The 22,886-nt window shown below is 45.8% G+C and overlaps 2 protein-coding genes across 4 annotated transcripts in view; one reads left to right on the forward strand and one right to left on the reverse strand.

Moving 5' to 3' along the window:
• LOC119393176 (glutamate decarboxylase) overlaps positions 1–15,227 on the forward strand; it is a 113,720-nt gene extending 98,493 nt beyond the window's left edge. Inside the window, exons 11-16 of one of the 3 annotated variants that reach the window (XR_007416315.1) lie at positions 644–693; positions 2,137–2,191; positions 4,325–4,414; positions 6,347–7,721; positions 7,752–14,272; positions 14,310–15,227. Coding sequence is in view for 1 of the 3 variants with exons in the window: in XM_037660009.2 (XP_037515937.1) it covers positions 644–693; positions 2,137–2,191; positions 4,325–4,414; positions 6,347–6,520 (369 nt within the window). In the remaining 2 variants the exon portion in view is untranslated. Of the gene's footprint in view, positions 1–643; positions 694–2,136; positions 2,192–4,324; positions 4,415–6,346 lie in introns of all 3 variants that reach the window. The other 2 variants (XR_007416314.1, XM_037660009.2) reach the window with 2 other exon arrangements.
• Positions 1–22,886, reverse strand: part of LOC119393182 (vacuolar protein sorting-associated protein 72 homolog) — a 234,535-nt gene that overhangs the window by 864 nt on the left and 210,785 nt on the right. The gene's annotated exons all lie outside the window — the stretch shown is intronic.

A 22,886-nucleotide genomic window follows, 5' to 3' on the forward strand; every position in this document is an offset into this window, starting at 1 on the left:
ATCATGTAGTGTCACCGACGCCTGGCTGACACATGCTTGCGACAGTTTAGAGATGTGTGCGGCCTGACACTGCGCTGGAGCCGCTTGATAGCGCCTCTGACTGGCGTTTGCCGGTGTGGTACAGATGAGACATGTAGCATGTGTTTGCTGATCAAACCGAAGAGACTGATCAAACCGAAGCCGTTACAGGCGTACCTGCGTATATTACAAAAATGTGCGTTTCTATAACCGTTATAGAAACGCACACAGGAAAGAAAATGAGACAGAAGTAGCCAGAATGCTAGAGTGAAATAAGAAGAGCCGTAATATAACGCCACTAAAGATCGTCATCATGGTGGCACTTTGCATGCCGAGAGGAAGAAGAGCGTTAGCAATATTTGTATCCGCTTCTAGGTCGAATGACTCGGGATTGTTAGGATATGTAATATTCAAGGAGGTAGAAAAATATACGAACGCGGCACGACGACATATGCGCGACTTCTATTGAAGCAGCTTTTCGTTAACCGGACGCGACGGTTGTTGCCCCATACATGAATTATTATTTATAGCTTTTGTTATCAGAAAGGGTACTATAAAGAGAGCGTTGCGTTCAGTAAACATGTTTGTCGTGTCACTTGCAATCGCCTCGTTTTTGTCGTTCCAGGGGACAGCGGGTTTCGAACGACAGATAGACCACCTTTTTGAGATGTCCAAGTAAGTTTAGTTTCAAATGCAAGGAGTGCTGCTCTGTAAGGTATTCGTGATGTTCCGGCGTCCAAGATATGCTCGCATGTGCCTCTCACAAAAGAGTGCACATCACAAATTGAAGTGCACATATTTTATTGCGATAGCAATTATATGGACAGTCTCGGCTGATTCTTGCCGTCGCCGTCATTCACCGCATATGTATATATATATATATATATATATATATATATATATATATATATATGTGTGTGTGTGTGTGTGTGTGTGTGTGTAAAAGCCACAAAGAAAAATGATTCAGAAAAACTTTCCGACGCGCGGACTCGATCGTGCGACCTCCCGCTTTCCAGCGCGCGGCGTTAGACGTTAGACCACGAACAGCAACGTCTTTCAGCCTGCTAACGGCGAGCTATTTATATACACCATTTACTTCAGCATGCTTTCTTTGTGACCACATAGATGGCGTGACGTGCGCGCGTGGCGCGCTTTAAACATCGTCGCCCCGCTCCTGCGAACGCCGTTGCTGTTCGCCCTACAGGGCGTGGTCGCCTTCGTGCGCTCATCTCGAGGAAAGAAGGGGCGGTCTCTGGGGTGGAGCGGGGGGTACAAAGTTCACCGCGCTCGCTGCAGCGGCCGCGTTTGCGAAAGGAGCGCTCTGTTCAAACAGAAATAAGTAACAACTGTGACAATTAGTTAGCGCTCGTCCTGTGTGTACCTGTTCGTTCGTTTAGTGCGTCCTGCTTTATGCTTGAGCACTGCGCTTGAAGTGTCGAGCTGTGACGCATTAGTGCGCGCTCGTCCTGTGTGCGTTCTTTTCGTGCGTCCTTTGGGCTCGAGCGACGCGCTGGCAATTTCGAGCTGCTTTCCGTTCTTCACGTTACATTCCAATTTATTGCTATCACATTCATTGCTTCGCCGTTGCGGCGAAACAGTGACTTTTTTTTATACACGCGAACAGAGGTCCCAATGCCGCCCTTCTAATCCTCGTGAATGCGTTCGGCTGCGCAGCCGCTCCTGAATGTACGCGTCGCCCATTTAATATTTTGCTCAGCAATTAATAGCATCTTGGCAACAAATCAATGATATGTGGTCATAACGGGGTTTTAACAAGACATCAAAAATTCGTCGTCTTGTAGGCAAGAACCCATCCGTTAGTACTTTTTCGTGTCAGATCCGAAACGTGCCAGTAAATTTTCATGCCAAACACGCTCCAAGCGGCCACTTCGTTTCTAACGTTGCAGATGCGTCGTCAAGAGAATAACGAACGCGTAATATTCGTTAAAGCTGTGAACGCAAAAGTTCCAGAAACGCCGCACATCAATCTAATCGTGCCGTGCCTTGCCGCACACAATGTTTTCAATGCATGTCCAATCGCTTCTCAAATTTAAAGAATGAGCAGCTTGATTTCCAAAAAGTAAACGCATGGACCTGAAACCATTCTTTGTGTTCCAGCTACCTCGTGCAAAAGATCAAGGATAGGCCAGACATGTTCCATCTACTACTGGAGGTGAGATCTGCTTTCAGAGCAAGGGTTAGCTGCCTAACTTTCTTGGTTTTGATACGGTACCAAAAAAGGTTTTCTTGTTTTTTTATTTATTTACTTGTTATACCTTAAAGATTCCCTTTAATTTGCGGGCTATAGTATAAGATAATGTTAAAGGGATCCTGACCCACCCGATCGTGCTTGGAGAAAAAATACGCACAGCGGTAAGCTGCTGTGAACGGCTCAGCCAAATCCAGCAGTCGTGCGCGGCAAGGAGCGTTCACAAGTGGAGCTGCCACTTTCTCAAGCCTTCGTGCAGAGGCCCGTCCTCACTCCCCTCGGGGCACTTGCTGTATGTCACTAGGGTTGGTGCATAGTTCCAAGTAAGGGAATGCTAAGGGAATGATAAGTGTGTGAGCGCGCCATCTGTGTTTTCGAATGACAAAGAGCCCCGGTTTCTCGACAATGAATATAGCATGTAGTGATAGGGTGCCTTTGAATGTGATTGCTGTCGTTGCCGCGCATGCTCATATCGGATTTTTGTTCGCGTTTTCATCGAATTAAAGTCACTTGATGGTCCAGCATCTTTCCTGTTGCTGTCTGTTTTCTTGTCTCGGTTTCTCTAGTTTTCTTTTGGTGCCGCTGGCATTCCCTTACCTGGAGCTGTATGTCATCATACAGCAGGTTGCTGCTATTGGCCGACAGCTGAAATAAACCAAGAGGGCCGTTTGAATCATATAACTGTACTATGTGGCACACATTAGACTACGTTCGAAAGTGATGAGGAATATTGTTAGCTCCCCCAAGTTACTAATGACTTGTCAGAAAGTACTGCATCCAGTTGAAGACAAGTGGGTTGAGATTTACTTGACACTGCAGTGGTATGTGAGGGACGTCATCAAAAGCTTTCTCAAAGTCAATAAAGAGGGCGTCAACTGGCATATTGTCTGCGCTAGTGTTTAAGCCACAGAAGAATAGTGCAAGTTGGGTGTCTTATGAAACTTAACAAAGTGGCTGACTGGACTAGTTGGTTGTGCATACTTAAGGTTAACAGCGCGAAAATAACACACGGCGGACAGGAAAAAAGAAGGGACAGCGCTTGTCCCGTCTTTTTCCTGTTCGCCGTGTGTTATTTTCGCGCTGTTAACCTTAAGTCTCATGAAAGTCCTTCTTGGAATCCATGTTGGTGGTGAAAGAATTTAACCGAGGTAAGGAAGCGAGCAGTTTGCGAATAAATGACACGTTCCAGGATTTTTCAACGAACGCTGGCACCGGGCCTAATATGATGTAAACAGCGACGGGTTTTACAGTCACTGTTTAATTACCTATCAAAAATTTGGCTTAGTCGAAAAGCTCTAATCATTGACTATTTCCCATAACAAAGCCTTAACTAGCCTAACACCCTAGTTGTAAATATGTCTATCAGGTTAACTTGCGCATTTCATATTTTTTATATTATTTCTTTTTATCATTATTTTCTTCCCTCTCTTCTCTAGACTATCAATCCTGTTCCTCATCCCTACACAGAGTAGCATGCCAGCGGCACACAGACGCCGGCAAAAACCTCTGTTTTTCTAATAAAGAGTCTCTCTCTCTCTCTAACGAACGCTGTAGTTAGTGGTATGTGCCGGTAATTAAACGTTGTGAAAGTGGAACGACCGTACCCACTTTTCAGTCACGCGGAAAGATGCCGGTTGAGATGCCAAGATTATGAGGCAGAATGACACGGGGGATTTTCCTTGGTGTTTTTTTAAGCCCTTTAGCGTTGAGACAATTGGTTCCAATGGATGATATCAACTTTAGGGATACTATATTATTCTCGAGATTCGTCGAGGTTGAAAGGTCACATCTGGCATATTTGGGTGAGGGGGACGTCACAGATGTTATCATTTGCGTATCTGGTAAAAACAGCGGAAAGCATAAGATTCGGTGCTTCTGCTACCTCGTTATTGGGGATAGGATGTCCTGTCTGATCAGTGATTCGAATTTGTTTTCATTTTCTCACTCTTTCGAACATCTCTTATTCGACCATTGGTAATCATGACCTTGCCCATATAGTGTCACGCTTGCATGATATTCACTTAAACCAGTAACAACACGCAGTACACGTTTTTTTTTTTCTTTTGCGAACAAGATACCGCCTTTCTCCCTTCGCAGCCAGAGCTAGTGAACGTGTGCTTCTGGTACATTCCGAAGAGGCTTCGCGGAAAGCCCCACAGCAAGGAGAAGGAGCAGGAGCTGGGAGTGGTGAGTGGACGCCCGCTGTCCGCGCGCAATCCTTGTTTAGGAGAACTTTTTGTTTGGGCAAGTTGGTGAACGTTCATAATGATTTTTTAAGGCGCAAATGGAAGCATTTTTTTTATCGATAAAAAAGGTGACATGTGCGTCAGCGACACGTCTATAGTATTGTACAAATCAGAGAAAAAGTTCATTGAACATGCTTTATCCCGCCCCCATTGATGGCAATACAACTTTCTGCGCACGCGCTGAGGACGACATATATTTATATGTGAATTTCTGCGAATAAACTTCAGTTGTTAGTGGCGCTCCGTCCCGTGTCCTTTCTTGTGTTTGTCCTGCTTTGCGCCTTAAAAAATCATTATGAGCAATCCTTGTGCAATTCGAAGATATGCTTGCACGCGTTTGTTACCTTTATTATGCGACATGTATTAAACATTCAAAAACTATTTAAATAGAAACTGTGGTCTTGGAAAGCAACGCGAAAAACAAAAAATATTCAGAAACTCCACTAGAGCTGTCCAAGTATGCGTAAGCATCGTGCTCATCTCCGTCATTTGACCATCACTCGACCATTGCTTGACCTTTGCTTAACCACTACCGACCATCGGTTCGATAGCTTGCACACTTAGAATGGTCGGGTTTCGAGTCCCTGCTGATACCACTACCAAATAATACTACCTACTACTAATACCGCTAATAGCAAGAATGCATAGAAATCAAAATATGCTCCGAACGACAACGTGTAGTGAAGTAAGCGGATATCTCATTCAGCATCTCTATAGATTCTGCACGACAACCTTATCAGATGTCTGCCGGCAATATTAAGGGTAAATGCAGGAGTTTTCGTATTGGGAAAACGCAATGATTTTAAGAAAGGACCCATGGGGCCGTATTTCATGACAGGAGGACCATATACGCTGCAGACGGACTGAGTGGAGTCTTTTGTTATGAACTTTGTTGATTACGGCGTCCCTATTCGGAGTTTTCTACTCCTTCACCTCGTTTGTTCACATATCATCTGTTTGTTAACTTCACCATTAATTCTGCAAGAGTCTCCTTTTTGAATTTGTGTTCTGGCACAAAAGATAGACAGAGGAAAGGCAAGGCGCCATGCACCGTATCCAACCGCATTCCTATGAGAGCACGACAGCGTTTCTTTTGGATAAGTCTTTAAGGAGAGGTGCAGCAAACTGGTGTTGCCGAGTAGTGTTACAAAGAGTGAGGCAATGCGGCGTAAGGCCAAATTGTGTTTATTGACGCGCTTTAGCACAATCAAAGTGGTGTCGACAGCATATTACGCGTCATCTTCTTTTTCGTTGTCGAGGCAGTACGTATGAAAAGGTCAACGAGTCTTATTCCCGATGTCGCCGCTAAGCCTACAACGTCGTCATCGGACCCACTGCGGCTAATTGTTGCGAAAGCATTGTGCATGCTCCTGCGACACGGTTTCCACAGAAGTCGAAGGTCAGCTGACCCCTTCGAGTCGAGAATTTCCCTTCTGTTGCGGGGATCACCCTCTCCTACTGCGTGGCTGCAAGTGGTACGTTGCTGCGGCAGTTCTTGGTGCCGGTGTCAGTTGTGGTAGGAGAGGTCACGTGCTTTCTCGGTACGGTTTTTGCGGACGCTCAACGAGCGCATGGTTCCGCCAACCTAGCCAAGTAAAGCTTTCGTGTTTGTAACGAACCTACGAAATGGCAAACACGCACGATGGTGCTCACTGCGCATGCACGCACAGATACTTATATGCGGACGTATATGTTCTGCAGTTATCATGTCTGCAGCAAAAACACTTCCCTTTGCGGATGATACTGGAAGCCGGAGTCTAATGCTATATGTGAGGGTCCGTGCTGTTTTGTGTGTTCTTTAATTCGGGCGCCCTCTCACCTTGTGACGCGGCTGTCATATACTCGCAACTATACAGTCTGCTGTGTCATGCAGGTGACAGCGCAGCTGAAGGCGCGGATGATGAACACCGGAACGCTGATGATCACCTACCAGCCGATATGGGACAAACCGAATTTCTTCAGGAACATCGTCTCCAACGCAGGCGTGCGACGGGAAGACATCGACTTCCTCGTCGACGAGCTAGACCGTCTCGGTCACGACCTGTAGGACCTCCGCCTTCCCTCCGGCATTACCGAACCTAAAGCCCCCGCGGGTTAGCAAACATGGTAGCCGACCCGGTGGGAAACGCCCGTGCCGAGTTTTTTTTTTTTTTTCTCTCTTTGTACAGAAGACGTTGTCGATTTATGGCGATGCCCTTGTTACCCGGTGAAAATGTTGGCCACGGCAGAGTTCGTTGTGCAAAGCGTATACGAAGAGATCTTGGAATATACTGCTGATGTGTAAATTCAAAACCAATCTTGTTAATGCCGAGAACAGCCAATTCATCTCGTATTCTTTCAGCCGGTGCGTAATCCGAAAGCGACTGCTGATATATATATATATATATATATATATATATATATATATATATATATATATATATATATATATATATATACACATTTCGCGACGCTACGTATATCAAAATCAAAAAGAAAAGAAAACCAAGAAATACAAGCGATCATGTTTTAGAGAGAGGTCGGCAACCTGCGGCCCGCTGGGCAGTATTACGCGGCCAGAACCCCCTTCCCCTTGTCACTTCCAATCTGAAGATCGGTATGGCAGTTTTGGCCTCAAATGGGGTTAGACAGGAACAAAGAAACATCACTTCCGGTTGGCATTACAACCTATGTTTGTAAATGACAACGTTCTGACATGCGTGCTAAAAATAAGCCTGATTTCTGTTCCAGTTTTGTACATCATTGTCAATTCGCCGAATCCCCCCTCCCCCGCTCCCCCTGACTGGCCGTCCGGCCCCCGCTGTGTCGGCTTCATGAAACCCGGCTATGCCATAACCCGGCCGTCCGCCTCAAAAGGTTGTCGGCCCGTGTTATAGAGCGTCGAGTCATACTGCGTGTTTTGAGTATATTGGCGAAGGTTCGCGAAACCAGCTGAAACTTTCTCGCTGTGTGCGTTGCGCTGTATCCACTGTGATTGGTTGCGGATAGCGTCTTGCAATATACAGTGTGTGGTATCGCAGTTCGACTAATGATGGTTACTGTTCTAATGCCTATTTATTTCGCGCTCATATTTCAGAGAGTTCATGTATAGTGTTGGTTTGGTGACAGTACCTGCGAGCTTCATTTAATACATGTCATATTGTATAAAACGTGGTTGGACATGAACAAAGTGTAGAGTTTTGCCACACACGTTATCAGTTATGCACTAAAGACCATTAAGTGCACGATATATACGATGTTCTTATACCGTCTTCGTTTGTAGATAGCTGGTGCTAGAGTTACTTTTGTAGTTAAGCAAATAAATTAGGTCAGGCTCATTCGAATGATTAACATCTTTGCAGGTATAAAAGAAAATCATTTTTAAAAACCAAATTACGCAATTTCCGTATGAACAAGCTTCTTTACGATGTCCACTACCAAATTTAGTCGCTCTGGGAAATGTTTGCCAGAAGATAAGACAGAAGCATCTTCACTTACCTCCTTTGGCGGTGCAACAGTCATTGCACGTTACTGCTGCTTCATAGTCTAATAGCGCCTACTTTTACAATTGCCTTTGCAGGACATTGATTTTCTAGAAGTGGCAATACAAAACCTATTTTCTTGAAGTAGTCGTTTTCCATTCACTTTACCACAGACCATATCGCGCGCTATATAACACGACATTAGGTGCTGTGTCTATGCGAAGAAGCGCATACGTAATTACAAATTCTGGTACTACACCTGCCCCCCAAAAGCTTAGAGCAATAAACATTGATATACTTACGTAAATGTATAACGTAAGTGCACAACGTTCAATGTTCATAGCAAAATTATTCTCCCGTGACGACGAGCAAAAAACGTTTCCCAATTTCTGCAACTTTATGTCTTCTATTATTTTACGTATAAAAAGTGTGAGATATGTTTAGTTGGCTTGAGCCGTCTTTAGTCAGGAGACCTGTCCGGTAACGAAAACCGAAAGCGCACTTGTCGAACGTCAGTTGGCCAGCTGCCTTTCCAAAACGATCGGCAGGGCCTCCGACATTTCCCGACGAGCCAGAAAGCAAGGCGAACTCGGAAGGATGCTCTTTGAAAGGAAAACAGATAGGAATAAATGCGTTGTTGTTGTGTTGATCACTCGCGAGATAGAAGTATATGTATACATACATGTGTATCGTGTTTCTGTTGACCTAGCGTTGATGCGTGTTTCACATCGTGTTGCATCGCGGTAGGCGACATAGCAGAGCAGTGTTTCACTATCGTCGTTACTGTTGTTAATTCTCGGTTCGCGTACGGGCGATAACCGGAGCGAGTGCACGGTCGATCAGCTTGAACAGGTCGCGACCAGTTCGGCAAATCGGCAACCGCTTTTCGACGTGCCAAAACAGCAAAATCCCAAGTCTTCCAGGAGCAGGTCGTGGGAGCCCCTTCGTGGGCAGGCCAGCTGGGCCTAACTGCGCAGTGTCAGCTAAGCCTAAGTCCGCCATATTTGACCCGGGCCTTCGCAACGCGTGCCATTCGGGCGCTCTGTATGTGTGCGTAGACGCTGATCGCCTAGCACGTCAAGACGGACGCTATATAGCCAGACGACAATAAGAGCAGAGTTATTTCACGTTGAACGTTTACAGAGTCTATATGATCCCGTTGTATCACTGTTGAACATGAGGCGGTATAAGAACTTTCACTCTCACGTGGGATGTCGCAGCTCTCTATTCGATCAAAACTGCCCCAAGTCCCATTCTGAACGAAGTGAGCAGTGCTTTCACATCTTACGGTTCATTCCTGTGCACAACTAGAAGCCATGTAAAGTTGTCGTTTGTCTTTCCTTAGACATATTCATTTTGATACTATAGGGACACAGGTGCTACTATTCTAAGTAATGACGCTTCCTTCCCGGCTTGCAACTCTATCGAAGAATTCACGGGTGCATTCGACAGTCGACTTCCATTGTACTCCTCTGTGCAGTTACGATTAGACCGCACCGTTTCTTAACACGGTCCGTGAAAGTGCACACATCCCACTTCTCTCGCTCCCCGTCTAATTATATGCACTCGCAGACATACGGTTATTTGAGGAGTGAGATTTCTCGACCTTTCTTAGTTTGATCTGTCGAATGTATTAAAGACGCTACCTTCAGTCATACAGGCGACACATCATAACATTGTGTTCTCTTAATTGCCTGCCTTTGATTGATATCGGCTCGTTTGAACAAAAACACACCGTGTTGAAATTATGCTTATCGCCAAAATTGCGCCGGTAACTCGCCCTCCAGTCACGCTGATGTGATGCATTAAGCCTTACCGTATCATACAAAGCCGCACCCCAGAGTTCTGTGCGATGGACGTTACCCGGGTGTGTGAACGGTCAACGCGTTGAAACTAGACCGGTGCTTTGAGCCGCGGCCCCATCCTCTTTTTATTACGAAATCACTCGTCTCTCATTTCATAACCGTGATGAGTTCCTGTGCGATTGTTGTGTGCTGCCGCATCAGTTGTCTCTGTATACCGTGACAGGAGTTGGAACTCGTTGATGGCATCACTTGAAAGCATGGTCAGGCAAAAAAAGAAACTCGAAATATTGCCGCATAAAGGGCTTGCACCTTGTCCCGTAGGGTTAGTGTATTATGGCTGCACTTTTTTAACCTCACCCGAGGCAGTGTGTAAGGCAGGTCTGTCATTTGTTCCTTGTTTAACAGACATACAGATTCACCTCGAAGTGCGTTGCTGTAAAGTGCACTGCGTTCGTCATTTATTTGTGTCGCATTCATGACAGACGAGACGCTGTCACGCAATTGAAAATTGTAATGTCGGCAGCAAGACAGCCCGCCGCATTAAGGCCTCCCGGTGTAAATATCCACCACTCTTCAATGTCCCGTGTCGTGATTATTGGTGTCGTCTGTGATGTCGCAAAGGTGTCTTGCTTCCTCTGGCTTGTAGGATTCAGTGAGGTGAGTGAACGCACCTGTTATCGTTACATCGGCGTCCTTACATTTCGTGCGCAGACATTCAGGGACAATGTATAGCAGAGTCTTGTAGTAACACCCTGCTCGTGCGCGTAAATAGGATCTTTCGATTGCGTCACTGACCCGATGGCTGCTCGAAGATTCCCAACAACTGGGCATTAAACTGGCTCGTTGGCGCCACTGAAACTGAACGTCGTTGTTTACGAGCGGCGCCTCCGCCTACCTTTCTGAGCACCGTGTTTTATCCGAGTCGTTGATGCGGATAGTGCAGCATAGCGCCACCTATAAACCTGTGTGACGACAGCGCAGAGCCGAAGGGCTTCTCTCGCCACACGCTCATCAGCCGTCGCACTTTCACGAAGGCGGATTCCGGGGAGCACAGCCGGCCGGACAATCGGAATTCGTCTTCCGCCATCGTGGCAACAGCAGCGCAATCCCACTCCTCGGCGTTTGCGGCCGCCCTGTCACGACCTGGACACAAACGACGCGTTGAGTGGCACCGAACGTGTGTCGATCCCTCTTTCCTCCTCGAACAGTGAGAGGGTCGAGAGTGTAGCAGTGTTGCTGCTCTATCAGCATTACGGCACAGTTAATTGAAGCAATTGTTTCAAGTCTAAATAAGGGGCCACGGCACGAAATTTTTGAGCTCCAATTATGCATTGCCTCTTAAAAAACCGTCTCACGCGTGTTCTCTGTAATATTTATGCTGGTCCTACGGCGCTAGCGAAATCCTTGCAGGCGGCATTCAACGAGACAACCCCTCGCTGTTGAGTATTTGCGTTGCCACAACCGGCGTATGGTGTGTCGATGTTATTTCGTATTGTTGGAGCAGATACAATACAGCTATGACGCCACCCCCCCCCCCTCTCCTTTTTTTTCTTTTTTTTTTTACGTAGCACAATTCGTGCTATAATGGCTGTCGCAGTCGGCATGTAGGTGGTGCTTGGAGGCAGCGATATCAAATTGCAATGTAGAGTTAAATATTTACGCCGGAAAACGCTGTTCTTTCTTGCATGACCATATTGCTCCTCTACTCAATTACAAAGAACAAACGGGGAAATAATTTACCTACTCTGTCATGGCCCTTTATCACCGTAATACACTATCATACCGGGGCCGAGAATAGTTATGGATTTAAGAAGAAAGCACACACGTACTCTACTTTAATCAGCCATTCTGTGTCAGAAAAGCATAAAATCGTGAACATATTTGACAGTCTACAGCAAGGACAACTAACACATTCTCGACCCTCCTCTGGTTCTTTCGGTTAAACGAATTTTCCCTTGAGCGCTTAAGTCAGCACAGCTGGAGGCGGTAACTTCCCGAGGGCGAGGACAACGGGCTGTGACTGAACCGAGGCTGCGTTCCCCAGACATGTTCTGGCCACGGTAATTCATGTTCATTATTAGCGACAGATTAAGCAGTGTGCTAGATTATCCTGTGCGAATGAATAACGCGTGCCAGCAGCGAGTGTTAAACTACCTTCTCTCGAGAGGCGATGACAAGGCAAAAAGTAGAAGTGATTTCGCTCATCACGTCTGTGATTAAAAGTAACTGCTCTCGCGCCTTTCTCCACAGCAAACGGAAAGGGAGACGACCTCAAAGTTTTCCCATCAGCATACGTTGCTGAACAGGAAGCTCGCCACTATGTGGCCGTAAAGTCGAACAGCTAGTGCCACTTTCGTACAACGTATAGAACGGAAGTCCTACAAAGAGGACCTGTGAAACGGAATTCCCAACTCGGGCTTCTAGAAATTAAGTCTCATCAATTAATAAACAACGGCCTGCAACAGATAACAGCAGAGTCACAACAAGTGGAAAAGGCTTGGACACATACTTAAAAAAAAAAAAAGCCAAAGGTGCGATACTCTAATGCGATATTCAGCAGTGGTACGCCTTTTAGGTCGTCTTCTGATCCATCGAGAAGTGAGGCAACCCTCCCTATCGAGTCTAAGGTCGATGCATCGGCGGAAAATCGGGCATACTGACAATGGATAATGAGGTCGTTTCGTTATAGGCGTAGAGATACGACTGCAAGCACTCTGGCTGTACCTTAGACTTTGCCATTGAATGTGAAAACCGCGTGCTCCAGCCACTATTGTGTCCATGCCTTTGGCTTGTCGGCATACTGTTGTCCCTTCTCATCCCACTACTTAATGCCTACATGCGGCAACTCCGTGCATCAATTGGTCGCAAGCATGATCTCATCGTAAGCGCAGCTCCTTAGATACAAAAATACCTACCACGACGACGTCGCTCGTTGAACTTGCATGTCAAGGCAACAGGCTGCAGAATAAGAATTTTAAAGCAAGTATTTACACGCTAACAAAGCACTGTTCTCAACGAAACGGGATTTCGTATTTTCGTTGACTGAGACATCGCGTTTCGAAGTTTGCTTTTTAGACAATCTTAATAGCCATGAGCTCCTATCACAAATTCTGAAAGAACTCTCTTAGTCCATGTGCTATAAAACTTGGTGCTTGCTATTAATTTCATCGATGAGACTAGTGATTTTCCTTGATCTCATTTATGCGTACATATACACATATGTATTCAAGACAAGCGTCGACAAATCGCATTGAGTTCGCACTTTGAGACAATCCTCGATGCATCCGCTTCGGGTCCTGATTACAGTCTTCCGTTAAACTATACGCAATATTATGGACTTGTTAAAGTTAGCATCAGCGTGATTCGTTCTTAGCCTTGCAGAGTTTTCTGCCGGTAGCACAATGACGTCTTCTTCAACTATTCGCTTTCCACACTGGTGGGCCAGAAATCACGCGTGGAGCATGCAATCGTGGCTCAAGGCTCTCAGCAATAAATGCCACAAGCGTAGCATCGAGGATTAGCTTGAGTGTGTTGCGGTATCCTACAAGTGCACGCTCACCTCAGGCAGAGTATTTCCTTGTCTTCCATGCAAAGTGCTATGCGCATTTCACTTTCCACGGTGTCATGCAAGAAAGCCCTTTAGAGATCGCTCTTGCGTAGAAGAGCTCCGAGAGCCACGCCAAGTGACCGCTGGTAACAAGCACCGACGAAAGCCACGAACGACAGCGCCGCTGGTCCGAGTGGTATTTAATCCATACTCGTGTATTGTAGGCGACCCAACCACTTTTCAACTTATGCCTCGCAGCACAATCATCCAGCGCCTCTGGCGGCGCGACCGTGGTTGCATTCTCAATCAAGCGATAGCCCGTAGGAACACACGAAGCCTATCTTAGATATCTTCGCTTGTGTCCGCGGGGATGTTTGTTAAGTCGCATCCTGTTTTTCTCCATGTGCATGTTAGTGCGCACCTGAGTGTACATACTCAGTTGGTTGTATGCTAAAATTCGTGTGCTGTGCTGGGCTATCAGAGAAGCAGGTGGTGAATGCGTCGTTTTCGCATGTTTCGTTGTAGTACGCAGGAGGCAAAAATATGTAGTCAGGGCCGTGCACTCAGCGCCAGCTACGTCGAAAGCCCTAACGGGATAGCATTCACGCTAGATACGCATGATATTAAAAAATGGTTAAATAAAACGTCGACATTGCTTCACATGTACAAGAAACACAACAGCCCGTACGACTGTGGTCGCATTAGGTTAGGTTTGGACCTACCTGATGATGTTTTACATTAACAAGCTTTGAGTGGCAGCAGGCTCTATGTGGCAACCAGAAAAAGAAAAGAAGTGTGTGCTTACTGAAGATCCCGCATTCAATTACGCAAAGCATATGCGTTTCGACAGTGTGCTGATCTACACAGTACGCGACGAATACTGAAGATTTGTGTCACGTATCACGTTGCTGGTAGTCCCTCAACATTCCTGTACCCCAAGGCGACTACTGTGTTCGTTTCGCATCTGCTATTGGTCGTTACTTACTGTTTCAAACCGAACGTACATTGCGGTCTTCTCGCAAGATTGTATTCACCACATTGGATAAATATTCCGGTATAGCAAAAGACAACACTCGCAAAGTGAGCTATTCTAACTCACTTTAACGCTAGGGCGAACGAAACATCCTATACCATGCAGTACATTACGTGTGCTTGTTCAGTCGATCAACGTCTCAGGCGTTGAGAGTGAAGTTATTTTTCGTGAGCGTCCCCGTGAATGACAACAGTTGTGCAGCAATCTTCGAGCTTACCGACATGCAGCTGGTCACGCATGCGCACAAGCAACATCTACCTGCAAGCCTAATCGGATATTCTGAATTTGATAAATCAAGGTATTTTGTGCCGTACGTGTACAGCGAACAAGTCTCCTATAAGCCTTATCAATTAATATAATAATATCTGGGGTTTAACGTCCCAAAACCACGATATGATTATGAGAGACACCGTAGTGGAGGGCTCCGGAAATTCCGACCACCTCGGGTTCCTTAACGTGCACCTAAATCTAAGTACACGGGCCTCAAACATTATCGTCTCCATCGAAAATGCAGCCGCCGCGGCCGGGATTCGATCCCGCGACCTTCGGGTCAGCAGTCGAGCGCCATAACCACTAGACCACCGTGGCGGGGGTCCTATAAGCAATATTACAGAACCCAAAACAGCTAGTGCTGCAGTATAGAGCGCGTGCAGCAAAATTAATTTTGGATTTTTATGCACGCAGGTATAATTAAGAGGCGCCACCGAAATGCCGCCGCTATGGCTGGCAATCAAACTCGCGCCCACGTGCTTAGCAGCGCAATGCCGCAGCCGCCAATCTGGGCCGCCTCGGAGAGTTGAGCGTTACATTTAAGCAAGTTGTTCAGGTATCAGCGCTCACACATGGCGCTTCATGAAACTCGTTGACATGGACGACATAAGCGTTGCCGAAGCCTCTAGCCCCCCCCCCCCCCCAAAGTTTTTCTAGCTTTAAATAGCATCAACACAACTGCAGCACATTCTGCTTCATTTAAGCATTGCTTGTAAAGGAATTTTTCCTGCCTTTGTGATCACCGTTAGCTAGAGTCCATAGCTCAATCGTCAGCGCAGTACCGCACTCAAAGGTATGCCCCATTAAATTCAACTCTTTCCAGTGTTGTAAGCACGAGCCAGTTGTATCAGCGTAATAACACCAACGGACACCCACATGTAGGAAATAAACGGCACAGAAATTCTTAGGTTACATCCTCACGTGGGGTGTCGCGATACTGGAGAGCTATTTGCAATCAATTCCGCTAGCACCAATGCCGGCGTAAAACGCAAGCAGGTTCTGACCAAGATGTAACTGCGCATGCGTCGATCACTGTGCAGGTGTGTGGCAAACTATAGCCTCCTACATCTTTACAGGAGGCAAACGAAGACGGCCTTCCCGTCTTCTTAGCATCCGTGCGCACTCGACATGCAGGCCTTTTTGAACACTACAGGCTGACTTTTCCGCGACGCGCCACTTCTCAGGCATTAACGTGTTGTTCAACTGACTATTCGTGTGCAGCTCGCGTACCTTCTTTGCTTTTGTGCATTCGCGACCGTTGCGTGTATACTGCAATAAATTACGAAGTATCTAAAAGCAACAGCTAAAGCTAAGAGAGACATAACGGTTATATCAGTTTAGCTTGGTAAATTGTTCTTTCAGAACTGTATTTCTTTCTTCAATGAACGGAGACTGCTTAACAAAAGCTGACACGGTCATTACTAAACTTCGTATTGCAGCCTACTTCTTACATTCGTTGACATCCATGACATTCTCCCAATATGGCACATTCATAGATGTCGAAAATTTGCAGGTTGACCCCTTTAATCGCGAATCAGTTAAAATGACAATTTTTAGTGTTATGCGTGCCAAGACCACGATACAACGATGAGACTTGCGATAGTGAGGAACTCCGAATTAATTATGACCACGCGAGGTTCTTTCAAATGTCCACAAATTTAAGTACACGAGCATTCCTACATTTTGAAATGCGGCAGCCGTGGCTGGGGATCGAACCTGAGACATCGTGCTTAGCAGCGAAACGCCATCTCTACTAAGCCATAATTGTAGTTAATTTGCGAATTGAGTGTAATAATTTCGTGGAATTAATTAGCTAAGCTGAACGATGCCGCGAGGTATACACGGAGCCATTGCGCAAACACCCAAGACGCGTCTCCCTCCATCCTGCAGTGTTTTCTGGCAAATATCTAATGCCTTCCGTGGCGGTAAGATACAAGCCGCCATTTGCAATTCGAAAAGCATAGAGCATCAATCTAGCTTCACTTACTGTCCTTCGAAAAGTCTTCCAAAAGGTCTGCCGCTTCGATGGGTGTATCTGAACATAGGCGTGCGCAGGGCGTGTCTCTGAACATAGGCGCTCGGGGAAGCCAAGTTTCACCGCAGATCACGCCCCCCACCCCAGTTGGTCGAGTGCGAAACGAAAGAAGCTTCGCAACGGATGCAAAAACGAAAGAGGAGCGATGACGCGCTTCTCGCAATGAGCTGTCTTTGGTCCCCGTCATTCAAAGGTGGCAACAAGACATTCCTTGGGATGCAACATTAGGGGCCTTCACTCGCCATTGTCGTCTAAAACCTGCGTGGCCTGCACTCTAAAAAATGACGGGACTGAGTAAACTTATGGGGCAGATTTGGCGCCATCTTATAGATGACTGGGCTGGGGGGGGTACGGCGGCACACCCCCGTGCGCACGCCTATCAGCATATATTTTTAGCCACCTAATAGCTACATGTTGTTGAGCCCGCAGCTTCCCGCCCTTTGTTCTCCCTAGTTGAGGGGTGCTGCTAGCGAGCTTCCACCGCGGTGCGGGGAAAACTTGCAGGCCGGTGCCCCTCCTACCGTAGTGAGCAATAAAACAGCATTGGCTTCAACAATCCGCTGTCCTGCAGCGATGCAGACGCTGCGCAGTTAGGAGTCAGTGAGAGAAAAATATACATGTATACACAACTCTGGATGATGAGCGTGCCATGTAATCTAGCCAACTGTTGGTGTTCTTCGGCTCCTTTTATCCGTCTATCTCTGGATGTATAGTGCCCTGCCTGTATAGGTTACACGCTGACACGACTTCACCTGTCGGTAAATAAAATTTCCCCGCGAGAAGTGAAACGAAGAAAAGGTGGTGTTTATTGAATGTGCCCGCGCGAGTGTGTGTATGTGTGTTTCCTCGTGTATTTCCTCCCTGTTCATCAAAATTTCTGTGCGTGAAAAATAGAACGCGTGAACATCACGCAACGTATCGCTGTACTTGAAAGACGCTTGTCGGCAATAAATGTCCAGTTTAGACGCCGTGACCTTTCCTGTCATTCCTCTCCCACTGCCACACGTGGGTTCCATGGACGGCATGAACCAAGGGCTCGTTTTCTTTGTTAGACACAGCCTAGTGAAACCAACAGAGAAGGAAGCCGGTATAGGTGACGTCATTCGGAGTCTTTTTTTTAACAGCGAAGCTGTTAAAGGCGGCCGTAAAAGATGATGATGATGATGATGATGCTCCTGGGATGATGGCACCTACCCACTCAGGGGGATCGGCCAAGAGTCGGGCAGATCATAAAGTCTGAAAATTTTAAGAGCTAATAGACGTTACTGTATAAATTGGAATGAAGGTTTTTTTTTAATGAATTCCAGTTTTTGATTGGACTGTGTTGCATAACCTCCCAAATGGCCAAAATGTTTATGTCATTATGACAATTTAAAAATTATTAGCGGTTGATGTGTCGAATAAGACGATTTGATTTGCATATGAATTTCTCGATAGCACTGCATATATTCCCGTCCGAGTGCCCCAACAAAGAAGCCCCAAATGATAACAGTATAGTCATAGTCCCTCGAGGGACTATGGTATAGTTGAAGTAACTGGTAGGCCAAGGTGCCGCATTACAATTTCCATGGTTTGTTTTCTGAGAGAGGAAAAACGTCGGCATTCCAGCAAGAAATGTTCGATTGTTTCTGCCTCATTGCAAAAGGAACATGTAGGAGAGATCGCCAGACCAGCTCTGTGCATGTATAAATTAAGAGTTGGGATCCTACATCGCAATCTTGTCATTGCTACTTCTGTCTGCCTTGTTTTACACCATTTTCTGCTCCAAGGGAACTGAAGGTGTTGAAAATCTGGTGAGGAAGCGAAACTTGGAGTAAGCAATGATAAAGCGTGCTTTCTAAATCTGGCCGCAGCGACGAACGCCGTAACTGGAAGTAGATCAAGGACTGGGCCTGCAAGGGAAGCCTTTGCCAAAGTGTCCGCAACTTCATTCAATACTATTCCTTTATGCCCCGGAACCCAAATTAACCGCAGGTTTCGCAAATGCTGTGGACCAAGTGCGCGCAATAATCTCAGAGTATGTGATTCAGCTGGGGTTGTTAAAGCAGAACACAATGATAATGAATCGGTTACTATAGCCACTGAAGTTATGAAGACGGGAAGTTTACGCAGGGCCAAAATGACAGCTAAAAATTCAGCCAAAAATATTGGTGTATGATCAGGGAGTCTTACAGAAAAGGACCAGTCTAGTTGTGTGGAAAAAATTCCAACACCGGCCTTTTCCTCACATTGCGAAGCATCCGTTGCTATCACAACAGTCGTGCTAATCTGATTTAAGTGATCTTGAAAAAGTCCATTCAGTACATTCCAAGGAAGTAACTTCGCGTTGTTAGGGAATATATCATCATATGATATCGCCAATGAACTCAATCTATTATTCATTACCATTATATCATTAAGGTTTATCTTTAATGGGTCCAATAGCCGCTGTGTAAGAATCACCTGTGGGGTGTGGAACCGAGGCCACGAGACATTAAAAAACAGTTCTGGCTGGCTTATAAATACATATTGGTCTCGTCTTAGCGGCGATTCATAGAGCCTTAGGAATGTTTGAACTGTTAATATTTTGAATCGAGTGTTCAAAGATGGGATTCGGGATTCCTTATATAGAACTGCATTTACTACAAATTTTGGTAACCCAAGGCACCAGCGAAGTGCTTGGCGTTCAAGCAAAACTATCGGATTTAACTTCCACGCTGGTGCGCCGGAGAATAAGGCACATCCAAACTCCAGTATAGGGCGTATATACATACGGTAAATCATGATCAATGTGTCTCTGCGCATGCCCCATCGATCATTGCTAATCCTTCTGAGTATTCCCATCGCGCGTGATGCTTTAGTCGCCGTATGTTCAATATGCATACGCCAGTTAAGCTTTCCATCATAAATAATTCCGAGGTACTTGACTGTTTGCACTTGGGGAATGTCTGCTTGATGGAATGAAAGGGATATATTTATGTTGTCTAGCGGAGAGAATGACAGAACTGCACACTTCTGCACATTAATGGTCAAACGAATACTGTCAAGCCAATATTCCAAGGCGGACAAGTATCCTTGTAAAAGGTCGTACAGTGACTGAATGTCATCCGCCGAGGCAAAGAATGCTATATCATCAGCATAAACATACGTGTTTACGTTTCGATGACAAGGAATGGAGCTAAGCAATATATTAAACAATAGCGGTGACAACACTGCTCCTTGAGGAACACCGCGTGTTTGTCTGAATTTCCCAGTTGAAATACTACTCTGTACGCAGTAAAACTCCCTGTCCATCAAGAATTCAGTCGTCCACGCAATAAAATAGTCAGGCAAGCCAATCTCTTTCATCCTTTCAAGTAAAATCGGGTACTCCACGCTATCGTACGCTTTAGAGATATCTAAAGTAACTAGTGCTGCGTACTGTTTCTGACGCCGTGCCAGCTGGATTCTGCTCTCCAGATCAACGTGTGCACACCATATTGACATCCCTGGTCTAAATCCAATTTGACAGGGACTCCATAATCCTTTAGCGGTCACAAATTTGGTTATCCGTGCGTGTAATAACCTCTCAATTAATTTGACAAAATTGGATGTTAACGAAATCGGTCGAATGTTGTCAAGAGCATACACTTTATTTTTATCTTTAAGCAGTGGAATCATCTTCGCTACTTTCCACAATGAAGGAATCCAAGTGTTTCTAATCGAATAATTTATGGTATCCAACAAAACATTAGGAGCGACATCGAAGAAAATTTTCAACATCTTTGTAGTGATGCCATCAGGACCTGGGGCTGCCGCTGGTAAACCTGATACCACTGAGGATAACTCAGTCAATGACAACTCTTCACCATACTCGAGACTGTCTTGTCGCACAAAAGTTGAAGGAATGCAGGAAGAAAATCTAACCTCCAAACCTCTGGCAATTAGATCTAGAGTCTTCTATTTATCGGGTAGTTAGCACAATTGATTCTATATTTAAGGAACGCGAAATTAATTTGATTGATCTTAAATACCGGAACAGCGCGCTCTTATTTTTAGACTTTGACAGAAATTCAAAATGGCGAATATTGTATTTGTCCTTTGCTCTCGCTACTGTTCGTTTGAATGTCCCTGCAATAAACTTGTAGTTTTTCCAGTTTCTAGGAGACTGATTGTGCATGAGCTGCTTCCACGCTGCTTTCCGTCGCTTATAATCCCTCGAGCAGTCGTCATTCCACCAATTTCTAGAAGTAGGGTCTTTCGTTCCCTGTATTTCGAACTCCGATTTCTTTCGAGAGGAGTCGAGAATAGTGCAAATATTACGCGCGCTGCACGGATTCTCAGCTAAAGGAATAAAAGATTTCTGCAAATTCATTTTAAATCTTTTATAATCAATAAACGAACGAACATTAACCTGCGCAGAGTACTGTGAGCAATTGATCTCGAATACCACTGGGATGTGATCGCTGTTGGTCCCAGCCTCATATGTCTCCCAAGATACTACCGAAAGTCCTGGACCCGAAAACGTAAGATCCAATACCGATCTAAACTGACCCCGCAGAAACGTTAAGGATCCCGTGTTATGGCAACTGAACTGATTGGATGCCGCCCAGTCCCATAGACGCTTTCCACATTGGTCTGTTTTGAATCCCCATGATATATGATGAGAGTTGAAATCTCCAGCTAGTACGATCTTTTTTCCACAACTTAGAAGAAGTGAATCTAATGTCCGTGTATCCAGCACACCCAAAGGAAAATAAGCATTAACCAATGAAAATGTGAAACCTACTGGAAGAGTTAATTCTACAGCCAAAATTTCACTTTCTGCAGACATTAGCTGAAATGATATTTGTGCTCTGTGACAAAATCTATTCGATACCAAGGTAAGCAAACCACCACCTCTGGATGGACGATCTAATCGAAATGATCGGTAATTACACAAACTGTAGAATTTGTCAGGAGATAACCAAGTTTCTTGTAGTAGGATTACATCCGGATAAATCTGGGAAACTAAAACGTTTAAATCTGTAGAAGCAGCAAATACTGATCGGCAGTTCCACTGCAGCAATTTCATCTACCTTCCGGTGGTGAAAGCACCGCAGAGGCTACTGCCTCTTCCAAAACATTAGCTGTTGCCTTGACCTGCGGGAAAATTTTCTTTGATTTCGAGCTGGGAATAGTATCAGTCGCATTTAGGGGAGAAGCCCTTCGTTTCTGTACGCGCGAGTCAACATCCATGCTTGCGTTTTCCTGTGAATCTGCTGTGTAGGCCTGCGAGCCCAGACAGCTACCGCTTTTTGTAGGAAAGCTTGAAATAGGGTCTTCATGAGATGGAGTCGCATTTAAACCATCAACTTGCGAGGGAAGCGTGTTTCGGCTGAGACCCGCTGACTGAATAGTCCCCGCTTGAGCCATTAGTCCCATTTGAGATGCTAATAATCCACTAAGGCATTCCGTCACACTTTCTACGACTCTTTCCATCATTTTGGCCATAGCTTTTTCTACAGCTTCTGCTATCACTTGCGAAATATTTGCATCAGTCATCGCCTGGTGTCGTGCAGTTACGATAGCATATCCATGTTCTCTTTCCTTTACAGCTGAAATAGCCTCTCTTCGTGAGCACCGCCTTTTATCTATAATCTCTAAGACTTGGATTTCCTGCGCTCTAGCTGGACAGGTGGGTTCATCAGCTTTGTGAGCACCTCCACACAAGCAACACTTGTGCGATTGAGCAGTGCAGTCGTTCGGGGAGTGACTCTCTCCACACATACAGCACCGCATGCCAGATTTGCAACCTCCCAAACTGTGTCCATATCGCCAGCAGTTGCGACATTGTAATGGACGCGAGGCAAGCGGATCTACTCTAAAAATCAGCGGCCACACTTTGATTTCCGAAGGGCATGATGTACCTGCAAACGTGGCAATCACCGACTCTGTTGGCATTCGTTTGTTGTCGACCATTCTGTTGCACCGGTAAATTGCTATTGCACCAGCTGCGGAAAGCTTCTCAAGTGTCTCTGCTGGGCTTAAAGTAGCGTCTACTCCGCGAACAATTCCCTTGGTGCAGGCAAGGTGCGGCGGGATGAAAGCACTCACTTGCATTGATCCAAATGACAAGCATTTTAGAAGATCATACACGCAAGCCTGGTCCGGCGATCGGCAGACGATCCCACCTTTGCGAAACTGCCGGACATCAGTAATGTGAAGGTAGTGGCGCGTGGCCACCTGTAGTTCTACCTGCACCGCTTTCGGGTTGGTAAGCCGAATAGATCCTCCGTGCAGGGGCACTAGCGCTACAGGAATA

This window comes from Rhipicephalus sanguineus, chromosome 5, assembly GCF_013339695.2.
Source record: "Rhipicephalus sanguineus isolate Rsan-2018 chromosome 5, BIME_Rsan_1.4, whole genome shotgun sequence".
Lineage (NCBI taxonomy): Eukaryota > Metazoa > Arthropoda > Arachnida > Ixodida > Ixodidae > Rhipicephalus > Rhipicephalus sanguineus.